At 39.6% G+C, this 19,369-nt stretch overlaps 3 protein-coding genes across 9 annotated transcripts in view; 1 reads left to right on the top strand and 2 right to left on the bottom strand.

The window, feature by feature from the left end:
* Positions 1-2,990, top strand: part of nckap1 (NCK-associated protein 1) — a 33,247-nt gene extending 30,257 nt beyond the window's left edge. For all 5 annotated transcript variants that reach the window (XM_072390552.1, XM_072390551.1, XM_072390550.1 and 2 more), the window contains 2 exons: positions 511-600; positions 943-2,990. In XM_072390552.1, the coding sequence (XP_072246653.1) occupies positions 511-600; positions 943-1,059 (207 nt within the window). In that variant the 3' untranslated portion in view covers positions 1,060-2,990. The remainder of the gene's footprint in view (positions 1-510; positions 601-942) is intronic.
* LOC140312764 (cytochrome c) overlaps positions 1-19,369 on the bottom strand; it is a 299,923-nt gene that overhangs the window by 249,630 nt on the left and 30,924 nt on the right. The window lies entirely within an intron of this gene.
* Positions 2,738-18,284, bottom strand: LOC140312755 (protein phosphatase 1 regulatory subunit 1C-like). 3 transcript variants are annotated; one of them, XM_072390554.1, is made up of 6 exons: positions 18,196-18,284; positions 16,959-17,016; positions 13,874-13,911; positions 13,361-13,415; positions 8,549-8,749; positions 6,561-6,861 (listed from the first exon to the last, which is right to left on the bottom strand). In XM_072390554.1, exons 1-6 carry the CDS (start codon positions 18,274-18,276, stop codon positions 6,806-6,808), a joined length of 489 nt encoding a protein of 162 aa, XP_072246655.1. In that variant the 5' UTR covers positions 18,277-18,284; the 3' UTR covers positions 6,561-6,805. The 3 variants fall into 3 exon arrangements, with proteins under 3 accessions (XP_072246656.1, XP_072246655.1, XP_072246657.1); XM_072390555.1 differs by lacking the exons at positions 6,561-6,861; positions 8,549-8,749 and adding an exon at positions 2,738-5,561; XM_072390556.1 differs by lacking the exon at positions 8,549-8,749.

Here is a 19,369-nt window from a genome sequence, read left to right as displayed (position 1 = left end):
GCAGTGACATGTTTAATACATTAAATATAGTTTCCTGTAGGACATTTCTATACATTTACATTTGCCATCAGCATGTTCGCTGTGGTTGTAACTCTGTTGTGTGTATCTGCAGCACAGGTCTAATTAAATGATGATGTTTTCCTAATTTGTGGCGCTGGAACAGATCTGTTTGGGATAAATGAGCAAATCTGAAGTTTAGATTAATATTTCTGTTCTAACACCTGAAGGTCCGTCTTCAGACGTCTGTATGACTCCTCAGAACCAAAGACTTCAAACTTCTCTTAAAACAAAGTTGAAACTGTGTATTTATGATCCTCTACAGCAGATATGCTGCCTTTACTTCTTTTTCTAGTGTTTTCTGTGCAGTTTAGCGCATTAACTTTCTCACTAGTGACCCCTATTGTTTAGAATGAGGACTGCAGCCAGTGAAGCGCCATCATAAAGGGTTATAATTGCAGCTTCACACTTCTCTGTAACCTTTGTGCATCTTTCATGTGTGTGTTTCTGCAGCTGGCCTCATCCAGCTTGCTGAAGATCGGCCAGGAAACGGACAAGATGACCACGCGTAACAGAGAGTCTGTCTACCTGCTGCTGGACATGGTGAGATGATTTAAAACACGGCAGATTGTGGCCCAATCCCACTTCCTCCCCTTGGTACTACCCCTCGGTTTTAGCGGTAAAGTCCCCCCTTTTAGGGATTATGGGGTCATTTAGCCCCCAAAGCCCCAGGTGAAGGGTTGACTACTACTACCTCATGTCTAAAAGAGAAGTACTTTACCGCTGCGAAACGGAGAGATGGGGCCACGAGAAGAAAATGGGATCGGGTCTGTATCTCCTGAAGCGTCACTTTGCATAATCACAACATTTCTAGTGGAGGTGCAACAGTTTTATTTCAGCGTTTCAGGTGTCTGAGAGTTATTTTGTGTTTCTTTTGTCCATCAGATCGTGCAGGAGTCTCCCTTCCTGACCATGGACCTGCTGGAGTCCTGCTTCCCCTACGTCCTCCTGCGAAACGCCTACCACGCCGTCTACAAACAGAGCATCAGCGCCAACGCATAGACACACAGTCGACACAAAGGGAGGGCCTAACATTCTGTCTACCATCAGAGCTCTAGCGCTCGTATGTAGACACAAACACAACACTACCAGAACACACTAAATACAGACTAAAACACACTAATGGATGCGTCTGCGTTCTGTTCTGACAGAGAAAGCAACACTGTTGACATGTACATAAAGATGATGGCACACTAAACGCGTAGCATTTAAAAAAAATCCACTCAAATTCCAAGACAAACCTAACGTTAAAAAGCAGACACACTAACTCACACACTAGCTGGACAAAGTTGGGGATCAGTGTCTTTATTTTAATCATTGTTTTCCATGATGTTGCCAAGGAACCATTACCATAGCAACATAATATACAATGTTTGGATGGTGTTAAAGAACAAAAATATAAATATATAGTATATATATAGCTGACACTGAAATATTCCTTTTTTTTTTCTTCTTATTTTTATTGAAAGTTTTGAGATTTTTCGGTGTCCAGCTGGAAAACTTCTGGTGACGGATTCGGATGCTTATTTTGGGAATGCAAATGATTCTGATGTGATGTGGGGCTTTTATTTTGAGTGAAGATTCCTGTGTTGATACGGAAAAGACGATGTTGCTCGTAAGTTTACACAAACTGTATGTACACACACTGACAGACATCCTGAGCAGATCTAAAGCTACACACACGCTAATCTTTCTACATTTTACCGCGTACAACACGCTTGTGTACCATGGTGATGTTTTCCTTTTTTTCTAGTTAGTCGTAACAAACTTTTTGTGGGTAAAGATATGATATCTGTATTCTACTTTGATGTGAACTGAACTTGTCTGTTTTTAATGTTTATGTTTTGTTACTTTTATGATGACGACAATGATGACAATTTGCCAAAATGTGTTGACACTAAAACTTTGGTATCAGGGCTTGGAAGTGGTGGAGTGTTTGGGTGTTAATGGCGTGCAATTCCACTCCAGGCGGGCGATGCTGACTCGGCTGCAGCCAGAAGGTTACTCACAGACCTTTTACAGTTGGAACAAGCAGCAGAAAAACTTCCCCTTAGCTGTAAATGATTGACATCTGCCTCAGTAGGTGCAGCTCATTTTCTTTATGGGTGTCGGGTAGAAAATAGAAGTTATTTATCCGTCAACTTGTTGAAAGAAATCTTGTTTTTTCCGCTTCGTTCGAGCTGAAACCCTGTTAAAGTTGCTGGGGGGAACCATCTACACAGGAAGTAAATTCTACCAATTCCACCGAGTCAATCGATCTCAGACCTGTGAAAGTCTACAGAAACCTGCAGCTGCAATAAGACAAAATAAATATATATCTGTATACACTCTTGGTGATGTTTTCACTGGATTTGTGACCTGCGGTCGACGGAGTGTCCACCAACAAACTTTCCATATTAGAAGGTGCATTTTTATGAAGGTTAAGTGGGACCTTAAAGGACAAACAAACAGCTTTTACAAAGTCCAGTCTGGTTTATTCTTTTTTTTTGCTCAGTCAAGGCATAGCAAGGGCTACATACTTGGACACATACACAAACCAATACTCCCATTATGTCAGCCCTTTGCTAGTTCATCAGTGGCCCCGGGGCTCTGTCTTAAAGCTTGTTCTGCATACTATTCAGGACTTTAACCTCCGACGGTTTGGACGTTGAAACCCTCAAAAAGACTGAAGTAAAAATAGTTTTTACAGTACGAAGCAGGAAGATGCTTAAAATCTGAAACAGAACTACAGCAGATTACGTTTCTATTGTGTATCTAATCTATAGTTTGCATTACAAGCTTGTGGTGACAGATCTGTGGACACATTCTGCCGTTTGATGTGGAACGGTTGCTGTTTTCTTTCTAACCTAATTTTTTGTGTTTCTGATTCCACCGTGTAACTTGAATGACATCAATAAAATAAACGTCAGGGCTGTGTCAGACCTGAGCAGTGAGTTTGTGGCAGTTGTTGGTGAAGAAGGGGCCTCTTCTGCGATGGGATGAGGTGTGAAGAGGTAAGAGGTCACAAGAGCTTTGTTTGATCATCAAGTGATGAATTAGACCATCAACGGGAGCTAGAACCTTTCTGTGTAGGCTCAGTTATTCTAAAACTGCAGTTCTGACACTAGTTTACAGTATTAAGCAGCTGTTGCACGTGAAATAAACCATTTCTACCCTTAGTGTGCACATAGGATTAATATTATATTTTCAAATTGTGCTAATTTATCCCAAACCTGCCATTTAAAATCTAAAATATGCATTATCTAAACAGTTAGCAGTAATTAATCGTCCATCATTTCCTTACTATCAACTCTTAAATATAACACTAAGTTGGTCTTTAATTTTCTTATGTAAGTCAAACAGAACCCACCAGGAGGCTCTCCAGCTTTACTATAAAGATTTAAGTCGATATCATTAGCGTGCATTCTCTTATTTCTACTGTATTTGTATATTTTAGTGCTGTTATGCAAAGTTACAAGATATACATTGCATATGTAAAACAAGTAATCTAAAGTGTAAAGAAAAAGAAAGTGAATCCTGTAACCATCTTATTTTTAATCTTGGAACTCATAGTAGCTGCTTTTTGTTGTAAAAATGGCAAATCCCATTCACTCGGTAACTGTTTATAGATGAAAAGAACACTTTTACAGTCAAATATGATATTAATATCCATCCAATTATCCATTTTCTACCACGGCTTAATCCGTCAGTTGGGTCGCGGGAGCCTATCCCAGCAGTCATCGGGCGAGAGGCGGAGTTCACCCTGGACAGGTCGCCAGTCCATCACAGGGCATAATATTAATATCAAAGAAGGAAATTAAATGCAATAATGCAGCCGTTATTAACCCTAACTACCGCAGCTTGCTCCATATCTAGTTTTAGGATTGACACTGACTGCAGAGTTTGAGACTAAATTAAATGTTTATTGCAGTGCTTTGGTTTTTCATAAGTTACTGAATATTTCACAGGTATTCTGATTAAAATCCTGATGCATATTAGACATTTTAAAAACTTTTTGCAGGAAACAGATTATGTATTTGTCACAGCTGAAAGTACTCCATAAAATAGACCAGAATTTCAGTGATCAGTTAACCTACTGTGCTAATAAGTTAATTTCTCTATTAGCTAGCAAATACCACTTGAACATATTAACAACTGGTTAGCTGTTTTTGTTGTAATCAGTGTTTCTATTGTAGTTTTTTTATTTTTCATTTGAGTAAAATACCAACAAACACCTCAAGTTAAGGTTAATCTGGTTAATTTAAGTTGGTTTTGGCTAGCTGAACCATTGCTAGCTACCTTAGCTATACTACAGTAGCTAGTAACTAGCCAAGATATCAAGCCAGATATATTTAAGAAAAATCAATAGTATTTTTTATTCTATTATATCTTGAGTGTAACTTAAAATAAACTAATAATTTATCCCAAATTATTGCTGTGTCATAGCTTTAGAACAAGTTGTTGAAGGTTTAAGTTTCCCGCAAAAGTGTTGAAAAATAGCGTTTTTTTTTTTAAAAGAAGAATCACAATTCCTCCGGAAATTATGAAAACAAATGTAACTATTTCCAGAGATTAAAATATATGACATAGAAGTCCATGAAGCCTGAATGCTGGCCAGTGTGGAGCTGTGAATGTGAGCTGATCGTACAACAGATTATGTATTTGTCACAACTGATGCATAAGATAGGACAAACATGCCAGTGATCTGTTTAATACGTTAATTTCCTTATTTGCTTGTAAATATTGCTTGAATGTAGAAATAACTGGTTTGTTTGTTTTTATTTGGCATGATATGATAAAAACTCAAGTTCTGCTTCTGGCTAACTTAAGATGGTTTCAGCATGTTAGCTAGCTGAACCATTGCTAGCTAACTTGGCTCTACTGTGGTAGCTAGCAACTAGCCATCAAACTAAATTTATCAAGGAAAAATCAACAGGTTCTTTTTCTTTTTTAGTGTAACTTTGAAATTGTGTAAAAAAATATGCCAAATTATTGCTTTGTCATAGCTTTAGAGCAAATTATGGGAGGTTTACGGTTCCCCCATTTCGTGTTAAAAATGTTGTCCCTGGTGTCTGTTGTCTATTTTGCTGCCTGTTTTGATGAAGAATGCTAATTCCTCCAAGTGTGTGAACTGAAACAGGGAAAACAAATACAACTAATAATCCTGGAGGTTAAAATACTTGATACAGAAATAAGTAAATTAGGCCTGTGAGGTGGTTTTCAGTTAACTTCATAAAGAACATAACTATCTAACATATAATATAATATAAAAAGACTTGTTATATAATATAACAGGTCTTTTTACCAGCTTGGATTATAACATTAACTGCTGCTGCACAGAAGTCAATTCTCCCACTGATAAATGTCCTGTCGTACAGTTTATGGACATTAGGGTCCATATCGGATCTGTTTGGTTTGTCCAGATAACAGAAACAGATTGGCAGCTGATATTCCTCTGCTGGTTTAGTTGGCTTGAGCGGTGGTTTCCTCCTCGTCTTCCTCAGGAACGGTATTTTCCAATTTACCTACGCAAAAGAAATAAACAATGGTGACTAATTTGCCAACACTGAACGCATGGATTTACACCTGCGTTGCCCGGCTGAACTTACGCTGCCAACAGATAAAAACAAAAAAGAAACAAACTTATATAAACCGGTTTGACGTGTATAAATTAGGTTAACTTGTACAAAAACAACATTAATAACACCGAGTAGATTGTCAGATAAAACTCTTCTTTTTAAATCACTTTAGTGTTATTCCCTTTGGGCGACTCAGAAACAAAACTTTCATATTCAGTAGTATAAATATGTGGGTCAGTTACACTTTTAGTCTGTATCTGGATATTAGTAGAGCAGAAATGCGTCATGAGCAGTTTTTCCAACTAGCCTCAATTTGATAAGTTGGCATTTATTAGCGTTATCTACTGCTTAAATCTGAATTTTGACATAGATACATCACATATAAACACATTTAAGTCAGATTTACCATTGTGAGGATTTTTATACCATGTAAATAGTGTTCTAACTAAAGTTGGGAAACGAAACCCTTGTCTAAAGTCCTCCATGTTTCCAGTTGTACCTGCTGAGATCTTAAATCAGGAAAACGGTCCATCTCTTTCACAGACAAGTAAAAGATGGATCATACATGATACATAAAGTGATTATAGGTGGTGGGAAGTACTGGTGGATATTTGTTGTTTTTTTTACCAGCTATTCTGATAAATCCCACATTTCCTCTTGCAGCTCATCTTGGCTCTGTGATGAAAAACACTGGGACACATTCTGCATAAACCACAAACTCCTTCACAAATAGTCATTTTATCTGTTAACCCAGCCCCACAGAACAGTAGCCCCACAAAGATCCTGCACATGCAGTGTTTTAATCCCTTAATGGTCTTCATAATGGTCTGTTTTATCCCCTTTTGGGATAACAGGAGGATAGAAAAGAAAACAGTGTTTTGATTTGCTGAATTCGACCAGAAACAGAAGAATAAAGCATTATGAAAAGATGAAGACCACCCAGACTTTCTATAAATGTTTGCATATAATACATCTTTATTCACAGCTACAGTTTTAAATCCAGACCGAGTACATTTAACTTAAATCTCTATGTGCTTGAGCACATGAAAGGGAGTGGCAGCCGTTTCCAAACGAACAAAAAGAAACGCAGCGTTTAAGTGTAGCACGATAGCAAAGCTGCGTGTTGGAATAAGAAGAAAAGCAGACAGAGTTGGTTACTGAGAGACAAAAGGATGAAAGTGAGCTGACAGCTATCGGGAGATGGAGTCGGGACTGGGCGCTTCCTTTTTGTTGGTGCATGGCAAGTCTAAAAAAGAGGGAGAGGAGGCGAGGGTAGAAGAGGAAGGAGGAAGATCGTGCAGGAGGAGGAGAGACAAAGCAGTTAGTACTGTTAGTTTGAAGAGATTCACACTATATAGACTGTTAATATGAGAATATAGAGTTGAACTACTGCTTGTGCATCAGTGTTTGCCTGTTCTTAAAGCTGTAGGGAAAAAAATAACAAACTGATTCACTAAATTGGTGATTTTGGCTGATTTATTGACAAAAATGAGCTTATTTCCCCAGATCATGCATGGTGCAGCTTTCACATCCAATTGGTCGTGATTCATTCCGTCAAATTATTTTAAGTCTAGTATTAACTTCCCTCGCTGCAGCTGTATGAGTTTAGTGAGTCACGACTGTGTCTTTGTTTGCTGTTTGTTGCTGGTTGGGGGGTTTACTGAGGCCCCCATTGGCTGAAATCAGCTGCCTGCAGAGCAAAGCTGCAAACTAACGGCCAAGAGCGGCTTTTTAAGCCATTATTTGGTCTAAAGCATTCCCTTTAGAGCTACAGTTTAATGTTAACTGTCTTCTTAAATGAGTTTAGTTCTTATTTTGTAAGGGCGTTGCTGATTGCTTGTTATAATTGTGTCTGTAATGAACAGCAGTTTGTGCATCTGGTGTGTGTAAAGCAAACAGTTTACTCCAAATAACTGAGACATGTATGCTTTTATTTCGATTTTAGAAGAACATCAGGGTGTCGCTGAAGTATTCATATTAACTGTATTAACTATAATTTGTGTTAAGTTATGAAGGTAGAACAAACGTGTTACAGTTTATTTACAAAGTGTAATAAACTCAGCTTCATTTTCCTTTAATTACATGTAAATGATAACAGATCTTTGGTGTAATTCACCATTTACATGACCAGCTCAGTATCCTCACTGGAAAAACTAAACTTCTTTCAGAAATATTACTTCTTGTCGCTATTTTGCTTAAAACTGTCGCACTGGTTATGTTTAAGGAGCTGTTTTTGAGAAAGTACAGTTTGGTGCTGATCACATACAGTCATATAACTGACTTCAGGGTATATTAACTTACATTTGAGGGATGTGAATCTAACTATGTTATACAACTGTTATAAAATGCAGTGAGACGTTGTAAATATACTGGTGATTTATAGCAATTTGTCGTAGTTTATGTTCTTTATTTATAAAACCTTACAGCAGCATAAAAGGGCAATTACAGGTCAAAAAGCTTTGCACACTGGTGGTGTTTGATGATATTTACAAATGTTTCAGCCTAGCGTTCTTCCTTTTAAGTCTTTTGGCAAGGTAAATTTTGATAATTTGTGATTTTTTCTATAAGTTTCTATAAAATTATATAAATCATTTGAGGAAAGGGAAAAATAAATATGTTATATTTTTATGTCAGTTTATGTATCATGCTCACAGTGAATAACCTAATCAAATTGTGCTTAACTGGGAATAAGCAGTAACAAAATACTGTTATTTTTATCCCATAATCATTAGACTTTGAGGACGAATTGAAGTAAATTTAATCTATTCATTAGAAAATAACAGTGATTTCGAGGCCAATTGGCCAATTTGTCCCCTTCCCATCACGACTTGAGTTTCCTTTTGAAGAACATAAAGAATATTAACTAAAACAAGAGTTTTGATGTATACTGCTTGCCTTATTGTGTACATTTTTCTATCTGATTAACAGTTTACCCCCTGAGCTGCTGCTTTCTGGCATTCCTCTCTCCTGATTGGCTAACAGCAGACCCGCATCATTCCCATTGGCTTCCTCTGGCCCATTGTGATTGGCCCACTGAGAAGCAGCATAGAGCTGTGCTGTGATTGGGCTCAGCTGGCTGTCTGTCTCATAGAGCCCCGCCCCCAGAAGTTGTTGCTCGACCCCCAGCTGAAGCTCTGAGGAGAGAAGAGCACCTCTAGTGGAGAGACACCGCAACTACAGGTATGTAACATTATTATTCGTTAAAAACAATAAAATTGGTAAAATTACTGGATTGTAAAATGTGGCTTAAACTCAATAAGAAAACCAGAAGGCAAAATATAAATAAATGTGAATAAATAAATAAATAAATAATTAATTTGTGGCTTCTTTTGTAGGCTATAAATATCCCTCTCAGGCAAAAAGCTTTTGGGAAGGCATCAGAGACATTTGTCTTGTTTGTAGTAATTTGACAGCATGTTAAGTCCTGGTTTACTGCCCTAGTTTCCTCTGTAATAAATTTCCACGATTCTTGATTAACACGTGCAGACAAATAAAAATAAAAATTTCTAAATGTCTTTAAGAATTCTGCACGATTAAATATTTACGCAGTTAGTCTTCTCAAACAAAACCAAAGACTTCAAAAGTTATTGTTTTCATCCTATAGAACACAAAAAATATCTGATTTGAGTTTGGTGCATTGAGGCAGTTACTCAGGAGGCTTTCTGCCACACACACTCAGCCGGATCAATAAAAGAAAAGCTTTTACGGTGTTCACTTCCCAGAATCAAGCCAGTGCTGCACTCTCTACACACAACAGTTTACACCCAACACATTTTCCTCCCTTTTTCTGTCTTTTCTCTACAAGAAAATGCAAATTTTCCTGCATATTGTCGTCTGTATTTCAGGTCAAACACACGAAGGAAAAAGAGATGAAGGTTTTGTTGGAATAACTCTCCTTCAGGAGCTCCTTCTTTCCTACTTTGAGGAGAGAAGCTCTCTAACAGTTTGATAAATTATTCATCTCTGGCGATAAAAAATGTCAGCAGCAGCCAAGTCTCGAAGCCATCAGACAGGTGTACTTTACATTGTTTTGTTGGGGAAAGCTTAACTGTGTTGAAGCTGCTCCAAACATCACTACGGGTGACAAATAGGTGATCCTGTTCCATCTGTTATGAGCCTCACTACATGAGGATTCAGGAGGGAAACATATTGTTATCACTGAAATATCTTTGTTTGTTAAGAAACACTTTAATCGTGTTAAAACACCCTGCAATGTTCACATCTCTCCTGTCGGGACTAAAAGGGGAAAATCTGTTTAGTTTCTTTGAGGTTAAAGTTATGAACCTATTTTGCCAGCTGAACTTGTAAATTTACTGATTTATTTAGCTTTATTGTATTTTTTGGGATCAGTATTTCCCCAAAAAGGGTGTTCACAATGAGATAAAACCTCTTGAGGCGTCCCATTGTTTTCATGACAAAGTCGTCATATGTTTCTATCTCGGTCACATGATGTGAAACAACAGCATCAACATTAAATAAATGACTTTTGTCCTCATATCCTGATGAAGAAAGCTTGCCTAACAGTGTTTGTGGTGTTCAGATCAGCAGCTTTTTTAATCAAATTAGAGGCAAAAATACAGTAATTGTTTATATTACTGAAAGTTTTGAAACCTGGAAAACGTATTAATATCAACAACAAAAACTCCTGATGTCTACATGTGCTCACATTATACATGTGTATATATATATATATATATATATATATATATATATATATATGTATATACATATTATTACCCTTAGAGGCAGCAGAGAAAGCTAATTTTAATGCAGAAGACACACGACTACAAGGTCTTCAGACTCCAGCGATGAAGATGATGGAACCACTTACAGCTAACATGGAAATATAGAAGCTATTAAGTGAAGTTCTACTGAGGAGGATGAATAATAAATAATAGATCTTTCAATGTTTGCGTATCAGAGCACAAAAACTAATTATCTGGTTCTTACAAGGTCAACAACAACGCTCAACATGTGATGCTGTGTCATTACTTCTGTAACAAAAGCTAAACCAAAATGCAGAAGCAGTGTGTGAAAAACTAAGCAGTAAACTAGCAGTCAGCTGCAGTAATGGCTTCCTGTGGGACGTTATCAGTCTCTCTCATGGTTCTGGAGGAATCTCGGCCACTCTTCTCTCCAGCGTTGCTTCAGCTCATTGAGGTTTGCAGCATTGGTTTCTGCACAGCTCTCTTAAGGTCCCACCACAGCATGTCAGTCAGGCTGAGGTCTGGACTCTGACTGGACCATTGCAACACCTTGATTCTTTTCTTTTTCACACATTCTGCTGTAGATCTGCTGCTGTGTTTGGGATCTTTGTCCTGTTGATGAGCCAGTTTCAGCCCAGCTTTAGCTGTGGGACAGATGGCCTCACATTTGACTCTAGAATACTTTGGTATCCAGAGGAGTTCATGGTGGACTCAATGACTGCAAGGTGCCCAGGTCCTCTGGCTGCAGAACCAGCCCAGATCATCAGCCCTCCACCACCGTGCTTGACAGCTGGTATGAGGTGTTTGTGCTGATATGCTGTGTTTGGTTTCCTCCAAACGTGCTGCTGTGCATTATGACCAAACATCTCCACTTTGCTCTGGTCTGTCCAAAGGACATTGTTCCAGAAGTCTTGAGCTTTGTTCAGATGCAGCTTTGCAAACCTAAGCTGTGCTGCCATGTTCTTTTTAGAGAGAAGAGGCTTTCTCCTGCAGCCCTTCCAAACAGGCCATCCTTGTTCAGTCTTTTTCTAACTGTGCTGTCATGACCTTTAACCTTTAACATGCTAACTGAGGCCTGTAGAGTCTGAGATGTAGCTCTGGGCTTCTTCACCTTGGGGTGAACTTGCTGGGACGTCCACTCCTGGGAAGATTGACAGCTGTCCTGAATGTTTTCCACTTGTGAATAATCTTTCTCTCTGTAGAACGATGGACTCCAGATAGTTTGGAAATGGCCTTATAACCCTTCCCAGACTGATGGGCAGCAACAGTTGCTTCTCTAAGATAATTGATGATGTCTTTCCTCCTTGGCATCGTGTTAACACACACCTGAATGTCAGAATTACACTTTTTCTGCATTTTGACTTGGTTTTTGTTCAGTAAATAGACATTTTAAGACATGATTAGAACCAGAAGATTTCTTTCATCTTGTTTTGATGCATAAAACCTCATAACTTTAGAATTATGTAATTATGTTTGTATGTAATGACGTAGCTTTTATATAAGCATCTGCTTCAGCCTTTTTGGGTTACCATGTTGATCATGTATTGCATTCCTTATTGGCCTGCATTCTATGATGAACCAATAAACAAATAAATCCTAAAAAGTTATATATAGAGGGTGTACTTTCTTTCTTACATAACTGTGGGTTGTGATTGGTCTACAACTTCATTAAAAAAAATTAAAAACTTTTTCTAGTTGTGCTTATGATGCAAAAAAACAGGAAAAGCTAAAGTTTAAACATTAAAATGCCTACTCTTTCGACTGTTTAAACACTAAACACACATAATTTACTGGAAATACAATTATTAAAACCCAAATTCTATCAAATATCTAAGAAAGTATTCATGAGATGTTTTTCTGGGTTTCAAAATTATATAAATATAGATATGAAATTACAAAATTTTCTCAAGTCCAGTCTGTTTAAGGGTTAAAAAAGACTTTAGTTCAATTTAAATAAGAGTAAATGTTGCATTAATTGATTTTAATTAGTAGATTTTTAGTTTTGGTCACACAGATGATGATAAATGGCTTAGTTTTGATTTTTTTTGTTAGTTGATCAATAAAAAAAAAAGAAAAATCAGCAGCTTGGTTAAACAAATTGGTGGTCTGCTATGTTTATTTTTAATCCTTCTATGATGATGAATAAATCTGAAGTGACCCAGAACACTGAGGGTCATTCAGTGGGATTTATTTCACACGAGCCGAGAGTTGCATAGTTTAAGAACGAAGCCTTTAAAAGTAGCCCCGCCCCCTCCTGCATCACACGGTCAGCTGGGTCGACTGAGACCAGCGAGACCAGAAGATAAAGAACAACCAAAGATATCTAAACCCAGAGTAAAGAAACCGAACCGATGGAGACAACAGAAAGAAAGACGTGTGAAAGAAAAGAAACAGAAAAACATAAAAGCAGAACCAGACTCAGCTGCAACCAAACCATCATTAAAGAGCCATAATTCTACTGAAATGTGGTCAAAGTTAAACATTCAGAAGATGCACTTCGGTGAAAGGAAGCAGGTTGTGATGAAAAGCTGAAAAAGTCAAACATTCATCTGATTAAAAGGATTTGAAAGCTTATTGAACTCCATTTTCCAACATCAGGGGGGCTGAGAGCTGGATCATGAGGTAAATGGACTTTAACTTCACTTGATTTAAGGACAAAATATTTTTCTGCTGTCTATGATCCAGAATCAGAGCATAAAAGAAGCTCAGTGTCTTTTTTTTTTTTACAGAATACAGGCTCTTCTGCATTTATAAAATCTCTTCTGCTGATGGTCAATGCCGCTCGTTTCCTGATAGAATCCCAAATGCATCATTTGTCAACTCATCATCACAGTTTTTCTACTTCAGATGCATTTTACACGATGATTTGAAGCAAAAATGCTCCCGCAGTAGGATGCAGATTGTCAGGAGAAGTTAATCCTCCTTGAAAGGAAACTGGATTCCTTTCATTTTTCTTCCACAGATCGTCTTTTATGAATTTCTCAAACATTGTGCGCACTCTTCAAAATCGCGTGAGGCTGAAAATCGCCCTTTGCTTACCTTTCATGGTGGGAGGGGCATAAGTGCTCTGCTTCCTCTGAGAGGCATCTGAAGCCTACAGGACGAGAGAAAACGCTGGCTCGTACATCACTGTGACAACAGCACAAAGCTCCTGAAGAGCTCAAATATAACAGAGACGATGGATGTAAAGTTGAATCCCTTTTAAATGAATATGATTATCCAAAAATCACATGATTGATATTGATCTGATGTATCTAAGTGGTATACAAAGAAAGCAGTGAGGAAACATGTGATTCAAGCTTTTAACAGTTGTTTGTTGGCTTATAAATGACTTATGACTCATCAACAGAGAATATGTGCAACTCGAGATCGTTTGAAAGCACTTTTGTATTTGCTTTTAAACTTTTTGAGTGAAGCTTTGCTGTGTTGCAGGTTTCTACAGATGAACCCAATGTTTCCCAGAAGAATGTGTTGTGAGAGCTTCTCCAGCAGACGGGTGTTTATCTGCTGCTGTTACGCTTCTCCCCCGCCTCGGTGCGTGTTTGTACAAACCTGCGACTCCCCGCCGGCGTTGTGTTGATCTCCAACATCTGCAGGAGAGAGGAAACAGCAGCTGTGAGCGCTTCATCTCCACCGTCCAGCTGTGTTCTCCACTTTTAAAGCAGGGCTGTTAAAGTTTGGCTTATAAAAGTCTGGATTTGGTCAGAAAAGGACCAACTACCCCCCCCCCCCCCCCCCCCCCCACACACCCCACCCCCCCCCCACCCCCCCCCCACCCCACCCCCCCCACACACACACACACACACACCCTCCTACTCCAGTCATGACGCCTACACAAACAGTAGGTTAGAGCCTCAGCAGCCGTTTTGTCTCCGTTTGCACTGGTGTTGCATCTATTTGCATTAAATTAGCATCTCTTTCTGGTTATTTTGTTTTTATTAGGGGTTGCTTTGCATCCCTGCCACGATTCTACGTATCACAGCCATCTTTCTGTGTCTTTTTGCATCTGTTTGTGTTCATTATGCCTTTTATTTTCCATTGTTTCTCATTTGTCTCTGATTGTTTGGGGTCTCCTTTCAGCTGCTTTGCCTCAAGTAGTGCTCCTTTTCTGTGTGTTTTCACTGGTTTTGCATCTATTTGCATAATTTATTACTTGTTTTACATCTTTTTCAGTTGAGCTCCTTTGTGTATCTTATTTTTCATCTTTTAGGCATCTATTTTTTCCTTTGTTTTGTCTGTTTTGTCTTTAATTAGAGTGTTACTGGCTGAAAGCTTTTCTTTGGTCTTTTTCCCAACAGGAAACCTGAGCAGTTTTTTTAAAACAGAGGTTCGGGAGCAGGAGCCCTCTGACTCATTGGACCCAGATCAGGTCTCATCTGTCCATGTGGGTCTTTTCAGTAATAAACCTGTGCCAGTAACACCTGCAGATGATTATCTTCTCTTAGATTTCTGTGGAAAGCAGCTCTCTCTGACTCTCTGATCTCAAACCCATCGGGCTTTCCTGCTCCTCTGTAGTTCACAGCCCAAACATCTTTGTGACGTAGCACATCGTTTTACCAATGGTTCCAATAAAAACTAAGTCAAAATGCAGGAGCAGCGTGTGAAAAACTAAGTACACCCCATGATCCTCCAGCTCGTAGCAATAACTTGAAGTAATGGTTTTCAGTCCATTCAGACCATTGCAACACCTTGATTCTTTTCTTTTTCACACATTCTGCTGTAGATCTGCTGCTGTGTTTGGGATCTTTGTCCTGTTGATGAGCCAGTTTCAGCCCAGCTTTAGCTGTGGGACAGATGGCCTCACATTTGACTCTAGAATACTTTGGTATCCAGAGGAGTTCATGGTGGACTCAATGACTGCAAGGTGCCCAGGTCCTGTGGCTGCAGAACCAGCCCAGATCATCAGCCCTCCACCACCGTGCTTGACAGCTGGTATGAGGTGTTTGTGCTGATATGCTGTGTTTGGTTTCCTCCAAACGTGCTGCTGTGCATTATGACCAAACATCTCCACTTTGCTCTGGTCTGTCCAAAGGACTTTGTTCCAGAAGTCTTGAGCTTTGTTCAGATGCAGCTTTGCAAACCTAAGCTGTGCTGCCATGTTCTTTTTAGAGAGAAGAGGCTTTCTCCTGCAGCCCTTCCAAACAAGCCATCCTTGTTCAGTCTTTTTCTAACTGTGCTGTCATGACCTTTAACCTTTAACATGCTAACTGAGGCCTGTAGAGTCTGAGATGTAGCTCTGGGCTTTTTCACCTTGGGGTGAACTTGCTGGGACGTCCACTCCTGGGAAGATTGACAGCTGTCCTGAATGTTTTCCACTTGTGAATAATCTTTCTCTCTGTAGAATGATGGACTCCAGATTAGACATCATTGCTGATGTCTTTCCTCCTTGGCATCGTGTTAACACACACCTGAAAACTGACAGAACTTCTGCTTTTATAGAGGAGCTCACACTGACTGATGATCAGTTAATCGAATCAATTTGATTCGCAGCTCCAGGCTGCTACTAACATTCTCTTAATTCCCATAGAAGCAGTGAGGGTGTACTTAGTTTTTCTCATTCTGCTTCTGCATTTTGGGTTCATGATCTTTCTTGATAAGGACAGAGTGTAATTTGTCAAGTGTTGTTGTATTAATTTCATTTTAAGGCTTTTTTAATGATTTATTCAGTCATCAGTTGTTTTTGTCGTATGTCCTGATACTTAAAACCTTAGAAAACAGGATTTAATTTGTTTTCCTTGCGTATGTTCACGATAATAACGTGCAACAATGTAGCTCTGTGGCAAAAAAGCAGCATGCTAGGATTTGTGTTTTGAATACACACTTGTTGGGTTTTTTTGTAACAATTGTGTAAAAAAAAAAAACTGTATCTTTAGTTCAACTTCTGAAATACCTCCCAGCTCAGTGAGGATGTTTTAAATCTCAGCTGTAAGCTTCAGGAGTTTCCAAACACATCTGTCCAGGGTGAATTCTTTGACCCAGAAATGAAACCGACTAATCTTTAAGGAGGAACAAATGTGATTCCTGAGGGCTTCCAACACAAGTCAGTCAGCTTTGTTTGTATCATTTACTGTCCTGTAAAATGAGATACTTTCAGAAAATATCAGCGTTCATTCGAACAGATATCTTAGCAACATGATAAGAAATAACAACTCCAGACTTTTCTGACCTTGTTTGTTTCCAGGCTGAGAGCATGAGGCCATTTCTTGCTTTTCCAGCTGGAACAGAACTAAAGCAACAGCTCTGCACTTGTTAAACTATGACCATTACTTTTCTAAAGGGAGGGGGGAAGCTTTCCAAATTCTGTGGACATGTTTCTCCCTTTAAAGAGAAGATACTGTAGTTGTTACTTGCTCTGAATGTGCTCTTGTTGTGTTAGTAAGTGCCTGGAAACACCTCAGGGCAGCACAGGAACCCGACTCTCAGAGCTGAGCCCACAGAATGGAATCAGGCCGATTATTCAATCAGTCTGTTCCTCTGTAAAGGGATTTATAAAAGCTTCGAGCTGCAAGCACACACTCGTTAAACATCCATCAGTCCGACCCGAACACCCAGATCACTTACCAAAAGTAATCTAATGAGCGTTCCATTATAGCAGCTGCTGTTCTGCTCCCTCTACATCTGATTCTCTGAGTCTCACCTGTGCCAGGTTGTCTGTAGATCTGCAGAGTGGCCGGAGTCGGTCTTCTGCGTCGGATCTGAGGTAAATACACAGATTTTCATTGTGGTTCTTTAAATGTTTGGAACAAGCCACTCAAACTCAAACGTGATAAAAAACTCCAGCTGTTTCTGATCATGGTCATTAAACACCCGCTGGTGTAGTTGTGTAAACTTTACAGAGAACATCTGATTAACTGCCTGTTTATTAACTCCAAATGCATCATAAAGATACAACTTTAATAGTTTAGGGTTTAAAAAGCAAAACCTTCCCACATGTTGCAGGATTTTTGGATTTTTCTGCCTTTCGAGACTAAAACACATCCCAAAGATTACCAATCTGCACACTTTGTTGAAAAGCTGCCATACTTAAAGACGTCATTGCAGTATTAACTAATAGAATTAAATGTAAAGGCCGGTGTTTATCACACATTGCACCGTGCATCATAAAGGAGAGGCATTATGGTGACAGACACAAAGAAATGCTGACTGTCAGCACAGCGACACCCGGACAGCCACAGAGGGGCTCTGATCCGGCTCTTTTCATTACTGGCCTCCTTCAAATGAACAGCATCCGGCTCCATCCACTTTACAGCTCATAAAGACGTCAGCACAGCAAAAAGCAGCAGCTTTAACCTCCCTGGAGCGTGACGTTTTAAACAGGTATGAAAGACCGGCTTCTGTTCCTTCGTACTGAAGCTGCCATTCAGGAGCAGGTAAAGTAGCATAACAGCACAGATTACACTGCTGGGCCTTCACTAAACACAGGGTTGTTAGTGTTTTCTCAAAGAAAGACGTGAACTATCAGCTGCAGATCAGCAGTCTGTGATGGGGTAAATTTAGCAGGAATTATGGCTTAATTCTTCTGTGTTCATGCACAGAAAACAAGGGAATTCATGTGTGTTAACAGGAGTTGTGAGAAAGAAAGTGAATGTTGAGTTCATCTGAAAGATACTTTGGTGTTTCTTCTTCTTCTGTGGTTCCCGGTACCATCCACACAAATATGTTGTGACTAATACACACGCAGATACATATCGAGCAGTTTTCATAACACTGACTTCTTCACATATGCTGCTCTGCACCCACTTAGAAAATTCCAGACAAGACTCAAAAGATAGAAGCCTCATTCAGCTCTCACATGCATGAACCTACACTGACCCCCCCTCCATGCGCGCACACAGCCTTCACTCTGTGACCCACACATGCTCAGATACACTCACATGTTCGGCGGCCTGCGGGTCAAGCTGTCCCTGCAGCGGAGGCACGGCAAACTGGATCTTCTTCGGACTGCTGGGCTCCATTATCACTCACTGAGTGATGGAAAGAAAGAAAGACGCACAGAAAGAGAGAGAGCGTGAGAAGGGGGGAGGGCACCGAGAGGAGGGAGTGGTCTCCTCTCGGCCGATGGGGTCCATTATCACTAATTGACTGACTTAGAGAGACGGAACAGCAGCCAAGGCATTGCAACATTTTCCAAAGCACCATCTGATACAGCATTAAATCAGGATTTTAGCGGTTATGCGCCGTCATGTGATATCATTGTGTCCATGCAGTGCACGTGTGTTCAGCCTGCGCATCCAGGAGCCACATTTAGTCTTTCATCAACGACTCCCGAGGTCTGTTACGCAAGATCCTTTACAGTTACAAGTATGGCATTGATTTTATGACCATGTGAGGGGGAAAAGAAGCTTCCTTCATGTAACGGGTTTCCCAGATTAGAAAGAAGTCTAATTATAAGTAGCAGAGAATGTAAAACCGCTCACCTGAAGGTGGCTTTAGAAAAGGTGTTCGCGCTCAGGTCAAAGTGATGGAAACATGACCAAAGAGTCTTAGCACCAGATAAAAGTTGTGATGGATCTATTTTACCAGCCTGGATGGTGGCCGACAGGTCACTAAAATCAGGAACCAGGTTCTCTCAGAAGGTCGTGCTGATCAGAAACTGTGTTCTGCGACAAACTGCAGGATAATGGATTAGGATTAGTTTACATCCATCCATCCATTTTCTTCCAGTTATCTGAGGTCGTGGAGGTAACAGGTCCAGCAGGAAAACCCAGACATCCCGACGCATTCCCTGATCAGATGGGATATATGATCCCTAGTTTCACAATAAAAGATCAAAAATTGTACAATGTGTTCGTTTACATGCGCAGCGATGATCCGATATGAACCCGAATAAGACCTCCAACCCGTTTAAGGTCATATTCAGAGTAAGAACTGTGACATGTGTACGCCTTAGTCACAGTAAAGGTAAAGGAAGGGCGCTCTGAGGAATGCACCATGTTAAAGGCACATGTTTGGCTTTTTTCAGCCCATTCTTCAGTTCCATTTCTATGGCACCAAAACACAGAATAATACTCACCTCAGTTATTACTTTCTCTCTTCTTTATTAGTTAT

This window comes from Leuresthes tenuis, unplaced genomic scaffold, assembly GCF_036924035.1.
Source record: "Leuresthes tenuis unplaced genomic scaffold, fLeuTen1.0.hap1 SCAF_8, whole genome shotgun sequence".
In the NCBI taxonomy this organism is placed as follows: domain Eukaryota; kingdom Metazoa; phylum Chordata; class Actinopteri; order Atheriniformes; family Atherinopsidae; genus Leuresthes; species Leuresthes tenuis.
Note: the sequence above shows the minus strand (reverse complement) of the source record. Positions and strands in the feature narration are given on the sequence as shown.

Bases quoted from the DNA above. Each gene is read 5' to 3' on its own strand.
- LOC140312755 (XM_072390554.1), bottom strand. From the start codon at position 18,276: ATGGAGCCCAGCAGTCCGAAGAAGATCCAGTTTGCCGTGCCTCCGCTG. The intron at 17,017-18,195 runs GTGAGTGTATCT...TATTTACCTCAG, and splicing joins ACCCGCAGGCCGCCGAACAT to ATCCGACGCAGAAGACCGAC. The intron at 13,912-16,958 runs GTGAGACTCAGA...TCTCTCCTGCAG, and splicing joins CTACAGACAACCTGGCACAG to ATGTTGGAGATCAACACAAC.